This window comes from Panthera leo, chromosome E1 (assembly GCF_018350215.1).
Source record: "Panthera leo isolate Ple1 chromosome E1, P.leo_Ple1_pat1.1, whole genome shotgun sequence".
In the NCBI taxonomy this organism is placed as follows: Eukaryota; Metazoa; Chordata; class Mammalia; order Carnivora; family Felidae; genus Panthera; species Panthera leo.
The window spans coordinates 34,502,026-34,519,931 of NC_056692.1; the positions used below are offsets into that span (position 1 = coordinate 34,502,026).

The 17,906-nt window shown below is 37.7% G+C and overlaps 1 protein-coding gene across 5 annotated transcripts in view; it reads left to right on the forward strand.

Moving 5' to 3' along the window:
• Positions 1-17,906, forward strand: part of SPAG9 (sperm associated antigen 9) — a 132,089-nt gene that overhangs the window by 95,523 nt on the left and 18,660 nt on the right. For all 5 annotated transcript variants that reach the window (XM_042917270.1, XM_042917271.1, XM_042917273.1 and 2 more), the window contains 12 exons: positions 1,336-1,393; positions 2,401-2,553; positions 2,988-3,039; positions 5,753-5,883; positions 8,184-8,240; positions 9,260-9,433; positions 10,527-10,656; positions 12,546-12,635; positions 13,192-13,359; positions 13,800-13,971; positions 15,988-16,206; positions 16,487-16,682. In XM_042917270.1, the coding sequence (XP_042773204.1) occupies positions 1,336-1,393; positions 2,401-2,553; positions 2,988-3,039; positions 5,753-5,883; positions 8,184-8,240; positions 9,260-9,433; positions 10,527-10,656; positions 12,546-12,635; positions 13,192-13,359; positions 13,800-13,971; positions 15,988-16,206; positions 16,487-16,682 (1,600 nt within the window). The remainder of the gene's footprint in view (positions 1-1,335; positions 1,394-2,400; positions 2,554-2,987; positions 3,040-5,752; positions 5,884-8,183; positions 8,241-9,259; positions 9,434-10,526; positions 10,657-12,545; positions 12,636-13,191; positions 13,360-13,799; positions 13,972-15,987; positions 16,207-16,486; positions 16,683-17,906) is intronic.

The following is a 17,906-nucleotide window of genomic DNA, read 5'->3' on the forward strand; positions in this document are numbered from 1 at the left end:
ATTTAATTCTTCATGGTAGAAGTACCCTGATCTTTGAGAGTATTTGAGATAATTATAATAGACAAAATATGAGTTCCGTATATGTAAGCATTGAATTTTTAGCATTCCTAAGTTGGTTTTGTTTTAAATAATCTTTAAATCATTAGAAATACTACCTTTAAAAAAAATATTTAAAGAAAAAACAATTCCTTTTCCTTATGTAGTTTTCTTTAGAAATATTTCTTTAGGATATTTCCCTTCTGTTTTGCTGGGTTGTGTGAATATTACTTCTTCCGCTGAATGTGTATTTTCCAGCATTAGCTGGGTTAAGTGAGTGATGGGTCTTTTGTTTTGCTTTATTTTGCTTTTTTGATTTGGTAACTTTTTGAGGTACATTCCCTAGTGTGTTGTTTTATTTCTTCAGTTTCTTATAATTAGCAAATTAAATAACTTTCTTCTCCCTAAAGATCATTGCATTGGATCTTGCATTGAATGCTCTGCCGACCTTACAGTCCTCGTTAAATTATTAAACAGGATTCTGTAAAGTAATAACTGAACATTATCATTTCAGAGGTGGCACTTTGAGGGAAACTTTATATTATTGATGTGGGGTTTTCATTCTAATCCGTTTTCATTGTGTAAAAGAATTGGTAAAACATATCAAAGAGCATCCTTATAAATGAAGGAAATCATCTTAATTTCTGTCTTTTGCACATCATTATGCATTAAATCATAACACTGTGATTCCAGATGTATTTCATATCATGCATAAAACTTTACAGATTAATAATCTTTTTTCATGCTGTTTCTTACATAAAACATTTCTTGTTCTTTGTTTTTGCTTTACATGGAATGCATGGGCTTTAAGACCATAATTTCTTTGGTAAGGTTTCATCTGCATTGGGGTTCCGTCTTTCTTTGGCCTTGTTTCTGCCAGTTCTCTCTTAGTAAGACCTAATTTTTAGGCAAAAGCCTACAATATCAGCAGTGATTTGGAAATGATTTTTGATCTGTATTAATGCTTACTCTTTTTTTTTTCTCTAAGTACTGCTACTTTTTAGAATATTTGGCAGAAAAGTCTTAATCATTTTGAAATACTATCTATGAGAAACAAAATATAGACTAACAGTTATAAAGAATTGGCTAACAAAATCTTTAGCTTTGTTTTGTGATTGATAATTATAATTTTATAACCTACACAAGTAGATATATCAAATGAAATTATAGACAAAATAAGGTTACTAAAGGACAGGTAAAATTTATAAATTAAAATTTGAGCCTATAGTTTACTATAATACAAGTTTATGTAATTATTGATAATGTGTCTTGAGAGTTCTTATTTTATTGTTTTGGTAGGAATGGGTCGTGAAGTTGAGAATCTTATATTAGAAAATACACAACTGTTGGAAACCAAGTAAGTATATATCCAAAATTTTAACAAGAAGCACAAGATACTGAATTTTCTCATCTGAGTCAGTGACCCTTGTTCAAATGAACACAGCATGCAACTGCAGGCTCGCTACCCTATCTCGTTCCCCTTCTGAAATGGGTGATGGGACTTACTTTCACTGATGGATATGTTTTGTTTGCTCTGGTTTTTGCAGAAATATTTTTCATCTCCTTTCCATTCTACAAGTGTGCATGCCTTTCTCTTAACCTTCTGCATATGTCCTATGCTTTTTTTGCTCCTTCCCCTGGAATGCCTGTTTTCTTACCTTTTTCCTCTGGGGTGTCTTTATTTCTGCATACATGTTTCGATGTATACCCAGGCCACCTTTTCAGAGCTCTCCTCCATAATTGGAGGTTTTCAGGTATAATTTTGGGGGTCTTAGGCCCTCAGACATATTGGGCTCAGGCAGGTTCTGAGTCATGTGGCGAAGCAGACTGTGGCCCTTTGTTAATTTGCTGTGTCAGAGCATCTTTGGGACACCCAGGTATATCCAAAATAGAATGCAGTTAGAGGCACTATACCTACCTGTACCCAAAAGATCTATATGTTAGATTTTTTTCCAGTTTTTTTTTTCTTTAGACTTTTTTTCCTCATCAATTATTAAAGGTAAATTCAAGGATAAACCTTACTTTATTGATTAGGTAATATTTTTTTTCAGAACTTAAGAACAGTACACGTATGGATGATGCCATTTTGTAAAAATTTAATCTTAGTTAATTCTGTCATTTTCATTAGTTGGTGACCTGCCTTGCTTTATCCGTGTATTCTTCGATAAGTGAGAAGAGTAAAAACTTAGATGGTTGCTCTTTTTTTTTTTAATCTTTATTTACAAATGGCACCACATGGAATATCTCTAAAGTATTCAATTATTCAGCTTTGGTTGTATAATTACTTGAGTCTGTAAGAGAATAAGCTGAAAGACAGAAAGAGTATTTATTTGTAATGATACGCTGGAAATATGTGTTTCTTAGAAATGCTCTGAATGTAGTGAAGAATGATTTGATAGCAAAGGTGGATGAGCTGACCTGTGAGAAAGATGTGCTACAAGGGGAGCTGGAGGCTGTGAAACAGGCCAAACTGAAGCTGGAGGAAAAGAACAAGGAGCTGGAGGAAGAGCTTAGGAAGTAAGTTTTCTCTGGAATCTTCTGACCCCACCTGTCTTTGCCGGTATACCACAGAGGGGCCCAGGCGTCACCCCGAGACGGGTACCAGCTGCCTGGGAAAAGGCAACTGTGCCGTGAGCCTGCCCCTCCTCTCACCCCGTGGTACCACGATCACATTCTGGGTCTGTCATGATGTGAAGAAAGTTAGTAGAACCATTCTAAAATTTGCTAGTAAGGAAATTAGCAATAGTCATTATTTTCCTTCACCCCGCTTTCTTCGACACCGGTTTTTTCCCTGAGAACAGTGCTACATCAATGTTGCCCTAAGTGAAAGCAGCTAAATACTCCGGAAAGAGACAGATAATCACTTAGTGTTGATTAACATTTGTGACCTACTCTTTTAGTCCTTGAAAAGATGAGTGCAACTCAAATAACATGTTCCGTTTTTCCCCTAGAGCTCGCGCAGAAGCTGAAGATGCACGACAAAAAGCAAAAGACGATGATGATGTAGGTTTACAATCTTGGACTGTTTTTCTTCCCACATTTTGGTATTTCAAGAAAATCTTGTTAATCTTTAGATATAGCATTATAAAAAGAAAGTCGGGGGGCATCTGGGTGGCTCAGTTGGTTAAGCGCCCGACTAGTTCAGCTCAGGTCATAATCTCACGGTTTGTTGGATCGAGCCCCCCATCTGGCTTAGCGCTGACAGCATGGAGCCTGCTTGGGATCTTCCCTCTCCCTCTCTCTCTGCCCCTCCCCTGCTGGCTTGTACCTGCGTGTGCATGCTCTCTCTCAAAATAAATAAAAGTAAACTTAAAAAGAAAAGAAAAGAGATGGTCTGTTTGTGGTCTTGAATAGGATAGCTCGTGTTCCCACATGGTATCCAGGTGCTGAGCTTTCTGGCGACCTGTGGCGTGCTTATTTTTTCCTGTGGCTCTGTGCCTTGACCTGCATTTGCATGTTCAAGCTCAAGGACCAGTCGAAACATTTTGGGATTTATTATTGTTTGTTTTGTCTCAGATTTTGAATTTGAAATATGAAAGCTTAATAATAAAAGTTGTTTAATAGTATTAAACAAAAAGATGAGCTCTAGAACTTTAATAGGAGTCAATCAGCTTATATTGTTTTCAACATATGCAAATTCAAAAGACTGAATATGAGTTTCTTGCCAGTATAATTAGCATACTAGTAATTCTTCTGGCTTCTAGATTATTATTCCTATAACAGGTGTCTGCTGGTCAAGCATCAGCCTTGAGGTATGTGGGTGCCCTGTAGAAGATGCTTAATTGATGCCCCTTTAGTCTCACTTTTTGTTTAAAAACTTTTTTTTTCTTTTTTTTTTTTTCTTTTCTGAGAGACAGAGAGGGGCAGAGGGAAAGGGAGAGAGAATCTTAAGCAGGCCCCATGCCCAGTGCAAAGCCCGATGCGGGGCTTTTCTCACAACCCCGTGAGATCATGACCTGAGCCAAAACCAAGAGTTGGACACTTAACCAGCTGAACTACACAGGTGCCCCTAATATGTAATACTTGATACATACCAAAAATATACATAACACATGTAAGTTACAAAACATAATAAATTAACATAAGGACCCCACCACCTAACCTAAGAACTAGAACATTATCAAACAGTGAAGATACCCTATGCAACCCCCTTCCAGAGGAGACCACTGTCCTATATTTATCATTTTCTTACCTTTGGAAAAAAAAAAAAGAATTTTATCGGGGCACCTTCCTGGCTCCGTCAGTAGAGTGTGTGATTCTTGATCTCAGGGTCATGAGTTCAAGCCCCATGTTGGGCGTAGTAGAACTAACATAAAAATATATTTAAAAACAATTTTTTTTATCATATCATACATATATGTATCACTACAAAATATGGTTCAATTTTCATTGTTTTTTATTTCATAGTTGAAGATTTACTTGTTATTTATTTTGAGAGAGAAAGAGTGTGCACGAACACAGGGGAAGAGCGGGGTGGGCGGGGGGTGGGAGGGGCGGTAGAGAATCCCAAGCAGGTTCCTTGCTGTCAGAGTGGAGCCTGATATGGGGCTTGAGCTCACAAACCGTGAAATCATGACCTGAGCCGAAACCAAGAGTCAGATGGCTAACCGAATGAGCCACCCAGGTGCCCTAAGATTTACTTCTTTTGCTCAGTATTATGTTTTTGAGATCACTTGTGTTACCGTATAATGCTGTAAGTTTTGCATGTTCACTGTTTTATATATATCCCATTGTATGAATATATTACAATTTAAGTATCTGCTTTCCTATTAATGTATATTTAGGTGGTTTTCAGCTTTTTACAACACCACAAACAATGTTGTTGTGAACAGTCTAGTACAAGTCTTCTGCGAGGGTAGATAACCTTGTAGTGTGGTTACCATGTTGCAGATTCGAAGTCCTTTCATCATCTGCTGTTTGACTTCTGTTTAAAGGAGAGGACAAAGTAGGAGACTCCTGAGTGCTAAGCTCAGCCTCTTTCTTAACTTTTCCACCCTTTCCGTTTTGATCCCCAATGTGTGTACTCTGCTCAGCAAAACAGAAACCCTGCAGTTAAACCAACTTTCCTCCCCAGAAGAGCATTTAGGAATTACAGTAGAAGGAAGTTGACTTGAGCATGCCTTCTTGGGTCTTAACCACAGTCACATCCTTTCCTGTCTTTAAGAAGAATTCTAGTTAATACACTTGTTGTATTTCGGTTGGTGCTTCAGTGACTCTTAGAGTTGGGCACCTCGGTAATCTAACTAAGCTGTAAGCTTACTGTCTGTGCTAGCCTTGGATATGTATATGATGGGTAGTCTGAGGTAAATGAACCCCTTTCAGAATTAAATTGTAAAAATTGCTGAATAATTAACATTTGTTGTAGAATATCAACTGAAAATAATGTTATTAGAGGAACATTTCCAGGCGAGCTTGTTAAGTCTATATAGATATATTTTGTTAATCTTTTTTGGTTGTAGTTCAAAATCTACACTGTTCTTTGTATTTTCCTTATGGTATATTCAAATATCTCTATTTTCAGAAATTAAATTGTATACCTTTCTTTATCATAGGTAATTATTTAAATCTCTCTATTGATTTTATTTTTAGAAGATTATTTCTCTTTAAATGATCCAGTAGATTAGAAATTAAGAAATGTTTCAAAGCTTTAAGTTTAACATAACACCAAAACAGACATAGTCTCCCAGAGTGATCTGCAGTGTTCTTTTCGTTACAGAGTGATATTCCCACAGCCCAGAGGAAGCGGTTTACTAGAGTAGAAATGGCCCGTGTTCTAATGGAGAGAAACCAGTATAAAGAGAGATTGATGGAGCTTCAGGAAGCTGTTCGATGGACAGAGATGATTCGGTGAGAAGTGCCTCTTGGTGTTTTTCTAGTATTGTTTCCTAGGTTTGAACATTCCTTCACTCAGAACTAGAGTCTTGCCTTGGGGATCCAAACCTCTTACTCTGTTTACTAGGAGATACCTTTTTTTTTTTTTTTTTTAACTTGGATTTTTACAGAAGTTTACTTATTTTGAGAGAGAGAGATCGCGCAGCCACAAGTGCGCAAACGTGGGAGGGAGAGACAGAGAGAGAGAGGATCCCAAGCAGGGTCCCACGCTGTCAGATCATGACCTGAGCCAAAACCAAGATGCTTAACCTACTGTGCCACCCAGGCACCCCACTAGGAGATACTTTCTAAAGTAAAACTAGGAATTAGGAACAGAATGTGATCAAAGTGGGTGCCTTTTGAACAAAGGGCCCTTGGCAAATGTTCCTATGACCTCTAAAAGGTAATTGTTATTACTTATGAATCATGGTCATTTTTCAAAAGAATATAGAAATTGACACTACTTTTGCAATAATGTCAGGAAAAGATAAACATTTCTTGTGCCAAACAGGAAACTAAGTCATTTTTCTCAGTGTCTTTCTGTAAAATACTCTTGTTTGGTTTTCCCTCCTTTCTGACTATTCATGCAAAATGTACCTTCTGTTGACATCTTTGTTGGTTGGATCTTAGATCATACCTAGTGCTGCCATCTTATGGTCATACTTAGTAACAGTGTTCCTTACTTAAATTTTTTTTTTTTTTTTTAACATTTATTCATTTTTTGAGAAACCGACAGACTGCAAGCAGCGGAGAGGCAGAGAGAAGGAGAACACAGAATCCAAAGCAGGTTTCAGGCTCCAAACTGTCAGCACAGAACCTGATGCGGGGCTCAAACTCACGAGCTGTGAGATCGTGACCTGAGCCGAAGTTGGACACTTAACCAACTGAGCCACTCAGGCACTCCGCCCATATTTTTGAGTTTAGATTCCCATGTCAGATTTACCAATAACAGTACATATACACCAATACATCATATTAAAGTTTATAAGCATATTTTTTAACCTCCAACTTTTACTTGTTTGTGATTACATTATTTAACAGTTTATACATCTTTTACCAATGTCGTACTAGAATGAAAGTACTTTGTATAGCACATTGACAATTTGCTAAAATTGTAATTGCTTATAGCTGCTAACAAGGAGGGAGATCAGAATTTGATCTTCATTAATTGGTCAAAGAAACTGATGTACTAATAAGAAGCTTGTTCTTAACTCTCACCTTTAATGGATATTAAATAAATAATGGATAAATATTTTAAAAATTGAGGTATATAGACAGGTTCTACTTTTCATGGCTATTTTTTTTTCATTTTTTTAAATGTTTATTTATTTTTGACACAGAGAGAGAGGGAGAGACAGAGTGCAAATGGGGAGGGGCAGAGAGAGAGAGACACACACACACACACACACACACACACACACACACACACACAGAATCAGAAGCAGGCTCCAGGCTCTGAGCTGTCAGCACAGAGCCCGACATGGGGCTCGAACCCACGAACTGTGAGATCATGACCTGAGCCGAAGTCGGACACTTAACCAACGGAGCCACCCAGGCGCCCCATCATTGCTATTTTTAATTCTAACAGCCATGTGGTGTTCCACAAAAGAAATGGTAGCTCACTTTTAACTTTTTCATTGAATTAAAAGATGTTTTAAATTCAGTCCTTTAAAAAACCGTGAAAACTGAACTCTGATAGTGAAAGCGGAATCCTTACCACCTTACTAAATTGGTATGGAGTCCCAAATTTCTGAAATTTTCTTGGACTACCAGTTTATCCCCATCTCTGGTGATCTTTTCAGTAATGGGAAAGTTTTAGTCCTGTGAAAAATGACACATCAGAACAGTAAAGTTACAGGTTATTTTATGAGAACTTAGAGCATGAGATGATAGAGACCTTTATGTAAAGATAAGGATTTAGTATTTATAAGACAGTATTTTGACATAAGGGAGAATTGGAGGATATCTCTTCAATAAAAAATTTTAATATTAACATTCAGGCATGTTAGCTGCCTGTTTAGCACACATAACAGTCTTGTCACTGTTAGCAGACTGAACTCTTGATGAAGGGATGGTGTTTTATTTATCTTAGTTGTATTAGCCTTTACAGGTTGACTGACAGTTGATAGGTCAAAGCAACTACTTACTGAATTTAATTGCTGATTCTCCTTTGTGTATTTCATGAACTTCTTGGGTCCTCTGTTCTTCAGATAGAAAGCTAGAACACCTAACTGATAAAACATTTTTTCTTTCTTTGTTTTTCTTTTCAAATGTAGTGCATCAAGAGAAAATCCAGCCATGCAGGAAAAAAAAAGGTCAAGCATTTGGCAGTTGTAAGTATCTAAAAACACATAAAGATATCAGAGGGCACTTTGAAACAAGAAGATTACAGTCAGAATTTTTTTAAGTGTGATTTTATGTCTTCTTTCTTTTTAAAATTTGGAGTATATGGCTAAACTGTACTTCTTCTTTTTAATATGTAGCATGCCAGCTCGGTAAGGCTATTCTTGAGGACAAAACATATGCTATCGTAAGCTGCATCATGTTGGTTGTGCATTTGGTGGAATCTCCTGCTAAATTAAATAAAAACTATTGGAAATTATTCATAAAGTTGATAATTACCTGGATCCTCAGTGAATAAGTTAACGTGGATTCGCTGGTTCTGTGATTGTATGGAACTTGACAAAGTAAAGCTTAGAAATTTAGTGTCTGTAGGTTTGAGAAGTGTGTATATTTGTGTGTTTTGGACTTGAATTATGTTCCTGCCAGAAGTACTGTGCATTTACTATGCTTAAAACATCCATTTTTTGGTGAATCTGCTATTTATTGGAAGTGTTCATTCTTTTCAGTGGATGTGAAGGTAGATCTATGATTTGAGCTTAATAGAAATATGTATAAGATGTTAAAATGGCAATATGTGTTCCAGTGCTTTCTTACTATTTTTAGAATTGGCAAACTAAGCTTCCGTTCAAATCTTGCAGCCATAACCTTGCTATTTAACCACTACTCACCGAGTAGGAGCTAGGAACCATCTTACTTTATTTCTTTATTACAGGAAGTTCCCTGTACTTAAGACTTTCTTCCTTTCATTATGTGAATTGCTAATTGAAGAACAAGGGTCTGCCATTTTAAGCAATAGTTTCTCTTTACTGAATGTGTGAGTTTGGCTGTGAGTGAGTTAATTGCTAAGTAGTATATGACTACAAAAATCTTTCTGCCAGTTTCTAACTCATTGCCTTGTAAAAGCATTCTAACTTGTGGAAAGTTATGGATTGTTTCTCACAGTGCATGTAATAAGGCTCTTACTGTCTCTCACTCACTCACTCTCTCTCACTCTCACTTTTTTCTTTAGTTTCAGCCGACTTTTTAGCTCCTCAAGTAATACTGCTAAGAAACCTGAACCACCTGTTAATTTGAAGTACAATGCACCCACCTCTCATGTTACTCCTTCTGTCAAGAAAAGAAGCAGCACCTTATCTCAGCTCCCTGGGGATAAGTCCAAAGCCTTTGATTTCCTTAGCGAAGAGTAAGTATTTTCCAGACTTGTGCTTATGCTCTAAAAATAAGTTAACAGTTAAGATATTCTTGCCGCTTATCAGATCAGCTATAATATGGTTCACAATAAGTCTATAAAGAAACCATTTTTGTATTGTGGCTGCGTACCTTTAATTAAATTACTTGTAGTCAATATCTTTTATGAAAATTGCATGTCAGGGCTTTCATAAACAGAGAATTGCTTTAAAATGTCTCCTTGGTGCTGGTATAACAACACTGACAAATATCAGTGGAGTTAAAGGCCTATATGAGCCTATATCCTGGATGTTTGAACATTTCCTTTGGTGTCACAAGTAGCTGAATTTCTCTCCTGACTCTACTCCTTAGGTCCATGACCTTGGACAAGCTAACCTCTCCGAGCCCCAGTGTCCCTGCCTGTAAAATGTGAATGATAACCTGGCTCAGGGACACTAGGGTTAAATTATATAGTGCTTTATATATAAAGTGTCTGGCACACAGACTGGTTAACTACCACCTACACAGCAAATCACCTCACAAAAATTTAAATAGCCCAAAGAAAGACCAATTATTTTCAGGATAGTTTTCTTTGATATTTTACCCCATCGTTCACAAGCTTATCCAGTCAGTTTGCACTTTTGTCTTCGGAAACAAATTGATGGGGCCCAGAAACGAGCCTTTTATTATCTTCCTAAGACCATATTGATTTATTGATCTTCAGTCACTTCTAGTACATTCCCAGGCATTAGAAAATTCTCGGTAAATGTTTGTTGAATGAACAAAAAAGGGAGGAACTAAAGATATTTAAGAATTTTTCCCTTTCATATGGCCAAAATCTGAAACCTGATAGAAATCTGACGGCTGATGTTTAAACATAATAAAACAGACTGCTTGCTAATCTGTTAAAGCTTGAACGCTGTACCCCCCGCAAAACTTTAAACAGACCAGCTTTAGGATAATACTTCTTAAGGCAAAAATCTGAAGTAAACTCTTCTGAAATTATGTAATTTTTTGGTTGTTATTTTTGCTCTCTTAGTGGGAAGGGGGAGAGACGCTGTTGTTATTATATCCCCTTAATTAAAAAGGGATATCTCTTTTCCTTTTAGAACTGAAGCTAGTTTAGCCTCACGCAGAGAACAGAAGAGAGAACAGTATCGCCAGGTAAAGGCACACGTCCAGAAGGAAGATGGTAGAGTGCAGGCTTTTGGCTGGAGTCTGCCTCAAAAGTACAAACAGGTAACATGTGAACACGGTAAGAGCCTCTAATGGAAATGCAGGGGGAGAGGAGTGTCCCTGGGCACGAAGCAATTGACATACAGGTCTCAAAACCTGCTCATTTCAAGTTCATTGATTTGGCACGCATTTAGAGAAGGGTTCAGGGTAGTGGTTCTCAGGCTGTTTTCTGGAGCCCCAGAGCCCAAAAGAAGCGCCTGAGTCGGTGAGGAGGGAGAGGGTCAACAGGAGGTTTCTCAAGTGTGTGAGACTTGAGGTAGCCTGCTGGTTTGTTTCTTGTGTTTTTGTTTTGTTTTGTTTTTAGTGAAGTATGGTTGACATATAGCATTATATTAGTTTCAGGTACACAACATAATAATTTGATATTTTTGTATATTTTGCAATGACCACCGCAATAAGTCTAGTTAATAGTTAACATCCACCACTGAACGTGGTTTCAGATTTTTTTTCTTGCAGTGAGAACTTTAAAGATTCCTCTCTTAGCAACTTTAAATGTGCAATACAGTATTATTAATTATAGTTGTCGTGCTGTACATTACATCCCCATGACTTATTTTATAACTGGGAGTTTGCACTTTTTGACCGCCTTTACGAACCACTTCACCTACTTCTCACCCTGCCTCTAGCAGCCACCGGTTTATTCTCTGTATTTGAGCTTTGTATGTTTGTTTAAGATTCCACATATGAGTGAGATCATATGGTATTTGTCTTTCTCTGTCTGAATTTATTTCACTTACCATAATGCCCTTAAGTTCCATCCATGTTGTCACGAATGGCAAGATACCATTATGGCTGGATAATATTCCATTGTATTTGTATATCGTATTTCCTTTCTATGTTCTTTCATCAATGGACACTTAGGTCGTTTCCATGTCTTGGCTGCTGTAAATAATGCTGCAGTGAACATAGAGATCCATATATCTTTTCAAGTTAATGTTTTTGTTTTCTCCAGATAAATACCCAGAAGTGGAATTGCTGCATTGTATGGTAGTTCTATTTTTAATTTTTTTTGTAAGTAATCTTTGTGCCCAATGCAGGGGTTAAACTCACGACCCCGAGACCAAGAGTCACATACTCTACTGGCTGAGCCAGCCAGGCACCCCTATTGTTAATTTTTTGAGGAACCTCCATCCTATTTACCACGGTGGCTACACCAATTTACATTCCCACCTACAGAGGCACAAGGGTTCCCCTTTCTCCACATCCTTGCCAACACTTGTTATTTCTTGTCTTTTTGATAATAGCAATTGTGGTGTGAAGTGATATCTCACTGTGGTTTTGATTTGCATTTCCCTTGTGATTAATGATGCTGAGCATCTTTTCATGTACCTGTTAGCTGTCTGTATGTCTTCTTTGGAAAAATGTTTATTCAGATCATCTGCCCATTTTTTAATCCAATTTGGGCGGGGAGCTATTGAGTTTAATGAGTATCCTGCCCTATTTCAGTATTTGAAGATTTCATTTTTTAAAAAAACACATCTATTTTTTAGAAGTTTTAAGAAACCATTGTCATGGAGCCTTTCAGACTATTGATGTAAAACTCAGTTCACTTCTACAGGAACTTGTCTGCTTCCATATTTCCTCCGCTCAAAGACTCAGCACATGTGTACACATGCACACACATACATGCTCCTGAACGCACATACGCACGAACATGTTCATGAATTAGTGTATCTCTTATGAGCTCTCATAGTATCTTGTTTATTGTTTCTAATTGCCACTTGATGACTTTCTGCTTATTTTTCAAATAAGAATAACAAAATTAACTTGAACTTGATTTCAAAGAATAAATATGTACTACCAGGGCTTGCTCATGGCTCACTGGTTCTGTGAATTCACTTTTGATTGAGGCTTACCAATGTGTCTTTTTCTCTCCTCTTCCTAATTATTAGGTAACCAATGGCCAAGGGGAAAATAAGATGAAAAATCTACCTGTGCCTGTCTATCTCAGACCCCTAGATGAAAAAGATACATCCATGAAGGTAGATTAATTTTGGAGTTAAAGAAAATATTTCTTAAGCTTTGGGTGGATTTTTTCCCCCTAAAACCAAGAAAATTTAAATTCTACTTCTGTGAGTGACGTTATTATTTCTTTTGTAGTTTTAAACTGGGATACTTTGAATATTAAAGACCTGTATTCATGGGGTGCCTGTCTGATTCAGTTAGTAGAGCATGAGATTCTTAATCTCAGGGTATTGAGTTCAAGCCCCATGTTGGGGAGTACCCAGTGGGAGTAAACCCCACTTAAAAGGAACGAACGAAAGAAAGAAAGAAAGAAAGAAAGAAAGAAAGAAAGAAAGAAAGAAAGAAAGAAAGAAAAAGAAAAAGAAAGGGGAGGAAGGGAGGGAGGAAGGAAGGAAAGAAAGAAAGAAGGGAAAGAGGAAAGGAAAAGGAAAGGGAAAGGAAAGGAAGAAAGAAAGAAACAAGAAGACCTCTATTCCTAATCATTAGATTGTTAAAGACATGTGAAATATTCTCAACATTTTTAGAGACAAAATAGATGTAATACCTTTTCTTCTTCTTCTTAAACCCAAAAAGCTGTGGTGTGCTGTTGGAGTCAACTTATCAGGTGGGAAGACCAGAGACGGTGGTTCTGTTGTTGGAGCAAGTGTCTTTTACAAAGATGTTGCTGGTTTGGATACAGAAGGCAGCAAACAGCGAAGTGCATCACAGAGTAGTTTAGACAAGTTAGACCAGGAACTTAAGGTAAGCGTGTGCACTGACATCTGACCTCTTCGTTTTTGCTCTTTGGTCCAAAACTGTTTTCTGGACCAGCTTCTAATTGGGATTATTACGCCTTTGCTTATTCCTTGTGCTCTTTTCTAGAGCATATTTTACATACAATAAGCTATATATACACTTGAAAATGGTACAGTTCAAAGAGTTTTGACAAATGTATGCACCCATTTAGAAGCCATCACAGTCAAGAACTAGAACATTTTTATCACTGCTATTTTCTAGTCTACTAATTAATATTGAAAGGTGGTTATATTTTTAATCTTTCAAATAATCTGCAAACTCAAAATAGCATTGGCCTTTACTATAATAGCACTGACCTTTACTATAATAGCACTGACCTATGAAGTATACATACGTATTATTTTAAACATTCTTTTTTTTTTTTTTTTTTTACTTTGTATACATAGGAACAACAGAAGGAGTTAAAAAATCAAGAAGAATTATCCAGTCTAGTCTGGATCTGTACCAGCACTCATTCAGCTACAAAAGTAATCATTATTGATGCTATTCAACCAGGCAACATCCTAGACAGTTTTACTGTGTGTAACTCTCATGTTCTCTGTATAGCCAGTGTACCAGGTAAGGGTAAGCCACACCCTTTTCTCCCTACCATCTGCATCTTTGTATTGGCAGGAACTGACTTATTTACTGGAGATACGGTCATGCACCACTCTCATGGAGTTTATGTTCTAGTTGGGGAAGACCAAAACTAAACTGGAAACAATGACTAAACAAGATATTTTCAATACTATGAAGAAAGTGAAACACGGTAATATGAGAAGATGATTGGTGGGCAGAGAGTAAGAGCCTGTTTAGATTGATTGATAAGAGAAGGCTTTCTAAAGTTCTGTATTGAATATTATGTGATGTTTAACCATTGGTTTAAACATGAAACAGGTTGGTGATATGTCTGCACAATGGAATATTACTCAGTCATAAAAAGGAATGAAATTCTGATATGTACTACAACATAGATTAATTTTGGAAACATGCCAAGCAAAATATAACCCAGACACAAAAGGACAAATGTTGTATGATTCCATTTATATAAGGGATCTAGACTAGGCAGATCACAAAGACAGAGATGGAGTAGAACTTACCAGGGCTGGACCAGGAGGGGCTCGGGGAATAGGGAGTTACTGTGTAATGGGTACTGATTTTCTGGGTGGGTGATGGAAGAGGTTTAGACATAGATAGTTGTGGTGCTTGCATAACATTGTGAATGTAATTAATGCCACTGAACTGAACCCTTAAGAACATTAAATTATCAAGTTTTATGTTATATATGTATATCTTACTCCAATAAAATATTTTAATGTCTATATAAAAACAGCTTTCTAAATAAAACTGAAGGGATTTATCTTTATATGGCAAATGCTTAGTTATTAAATGTATCACTAATATCCTAAGACACTGTATACACCTAGGGTGATCAGTTTTTTTTTTTTTTAATGCTTATTTTTGAGAGAGGGAGTAAGAGTGGTTTAGGGGCAGAGAGAGAAGAGGGAGAGAATCTCAAGCAGGCTCTGCACTCAGAGTCCTGACAAGGATCTCAATCTCACAAACTGTGAGATCATGACCTTAGCCGAAATCAAAAGCCAAATGCTTAACTGACTGAGCCTCCCAGACACCCTAGGATGATCAGTTTTTAATAGTATGGGAAGTCCATATTTTATTTTATCATTTTTGTTTATTTTAAAGTTTATTTATTTGGAGGGAGGGAGGAAGAGAGAAAGAGAGAGAAAGAGAGAGAGAGAGAGAGAGAGAGAGAGAGAACAAGAACCAGTGGGTGAGGGGCAGAGAGACCGAGACAGAGAGCCCAAGGCAGGGCTGGACCCTCAAAATGTGAGATCATGACCTGAGCCGAAGTTGGACGCTTAACTGACTGAGCCACTGTGGCACCATGGAAGTCTTTCTTTTGTTTTGTTTTATTTTGTTTTGTTTTGTTTCGTTTCGTTTCGTTTTTTTCATTTCAATTTCTTTATTTTATTTTATTTTATTTTATTTTATTTTATTTTATTTTTTATTTAAATGTTTATTTTTGAGAGTACGCACATAAGCAGGGGAGGAGCAGAGAGAGAGGGAGAGAGAATCCCAAACAGGGTGTGCACTGACAGCAGCGAGTATGATGAGGGGCCCAAACTCACGAACCATGAGATCATGACCTGAGCCGACACCAAGAGTCGGACGCTTAACCGACTGGGCCACCCAGGCACCCCCAGAAGTCCAGATTTTAAATAGTAATCTTGATAATTAAAAAATTGTTCTTGCTGATTTGTCAGATAATAGATTTCCTTGTTTTAAACCTCATTAGGTGGCTGCTGAGGAGCTCCTTAAGAACAGAAGTGTCACTTTGTGACATTTTCATGTTTACTTGTGCTTGCAGGAATAGAAATAACAATTTTTTAAGCTACTTTCTCATTTTGTGATGGTTCGTTTAAATAAAATTTAAAGTTACCCTCCTGGCAGTGTATTCGAGTAGCTGTTTGTCTCCCCTCCATAACCTCATTTCAAACCTATAGTTGCCTAAATGGAGAAAATGCTACTTACAGGGGTTTACTTAGCTATTAGAAAAAGGTTTATCTCATTTTTCAGGAGCCAGAGAAACAGACTACCCTGCAGGAGAGGAGCTTTCAGAATCTGGACAGGTAGACAAAGCGTCTCTGTGTGGCAGTGTGACCAGCAACAGCTCAGCAGAGACAGACAGCCTGTTGGGGGGCATCACCGTAGTTGGTTGTTCTACAGAAGGTGTGACAGCAGCCGCCACTTCCCCTAGTACCAACGGTGCTTCTCCAGTGATGGAAAAACCACCAGGTATCTCTCTTCTCCTTACATGTCTTCAGTGTCCGGAGTCTGAGCCTGTCTCACGTGCCTCATTATGGACTCATACTTAATGTAGATCTTGAAGTGACGAGGATGAAAGAGCTTGAAAGAAGACACTGTGATGACTGTTAAGGATTCTAGTGTCTCATGATACAGTGTGGAGGAGGACGGGGTCGGTGGAGTGGAATTCTACAGGGGTGTTTTGTGCGGGGAAACTATTGGGAGGAAAGCTCAAATTCCGAATGGCTAGCATGTGTTATTTATTTTGTAGAAAAGGAAGCAGAAAATACTGAGGTTGATGAGAACGTTCCAACAGCAGAAGAAGCTACGGAGGCTACAGAAGGCAATGCAGGGACAGCTGAAGACACCGCGGACGCCTCCCAGCCCGGCGTCTACACAGAGCATGTCTTCACGGACCCTCTGGGGGTTCAAATCCCAGAGGACCTCTCGCCTGTGTATCAGTCAAGGTATATGGATGGGTCGGCAACTCAGGAAACCAGATAAGTGTTTATGTAAAAAGAACCAGAATCCTCTCAAGCAGCCACGGGATTCCCGCTAATGGGATCGTGGCAGACTGCGGTGTCATTATGTATTCCCAGTGTGTCTGTGTCTCCACTTAACCTTCCACTGCATTCGCTCTGGATTTCCACTCCCTCCTTGCCCCACTTCAATGTGGTCTCTATTCTAACAACTTAAAAAAAAAAGTCTTACCTGGTCAAAATCTTCCTGGCCATTTTCTCCTCTCATACGATTTCTTTTTTCATTTCCATTCAAACTGTGATTGTGCCATTTTCCTTCCAGCCCTCCTCTTACTTCAACCCTAGTTATCTACAAAATTGGCAGTTTAGATTTCCCACGTGGGCTTGGATGACTTTTGTAAAGTTTGTTTTCTGGCAAACAGCTCTTCCTTTTTATTTTTTTATTTTTTTTAATGTTTATTTATTATTGGGAGACAGAGAGACAGAGCATACGCATGAGAGGGGCAGAGAGAGGAGGAGATACAGAATCCAAAGCAGGCTCCAGGCTTTGAGCTGTTAGCACAGAGCCCGACTCAGGGCTTGAACTCACGAACCGCAAGATCGTGACCTGAGCCAAAGTCGGATGCTTAATCAACTGAGCCATCCAGGCGCCCCAAACAGCTCTTCCTTTAAAGTGTTTGATAATACCGGCCCATTTAGTGAATTCTTTAATTTTATTTTCTGCCTTCTCTAGGCCTTTATAGAAAGCTGATGGGGATACATTTAAATGTGATTCTTTTTACAATTTAATAGTCTTCCTCTTAGTTTATAGAACAGTCAAGGGCCTATTAACATTTGTTAATTTAAGAATAAACTCATCTTTTTAGAATTAACAGGTATGTTTTGGATTTGATAGCTCAGTTATCTTTTACTGACAATCCAAAAGAAAGAAGGTCTTGGGAGAGAATGCAGGCATGTTTTAACTTAATACTTTATTTTAGAAAATTCTTTATACTCATTCTCCTTTGTGTGTGTATATGATTTTTAAACAAACCATCCTTTCCTCTCCTTCCCCCCCCCCCCAAGAAAAAACTTATAAAATGAAAAAGTAACCATAAAGGAGAGCCATAATTATAGTCTGGATATTAACTGCTATATTTCATTGCTGTGTCTTAACTCCTTTTTGTGCACCTTGGTCCTCTCTAGTATGTTAATGTTACTTCTGGTATAACT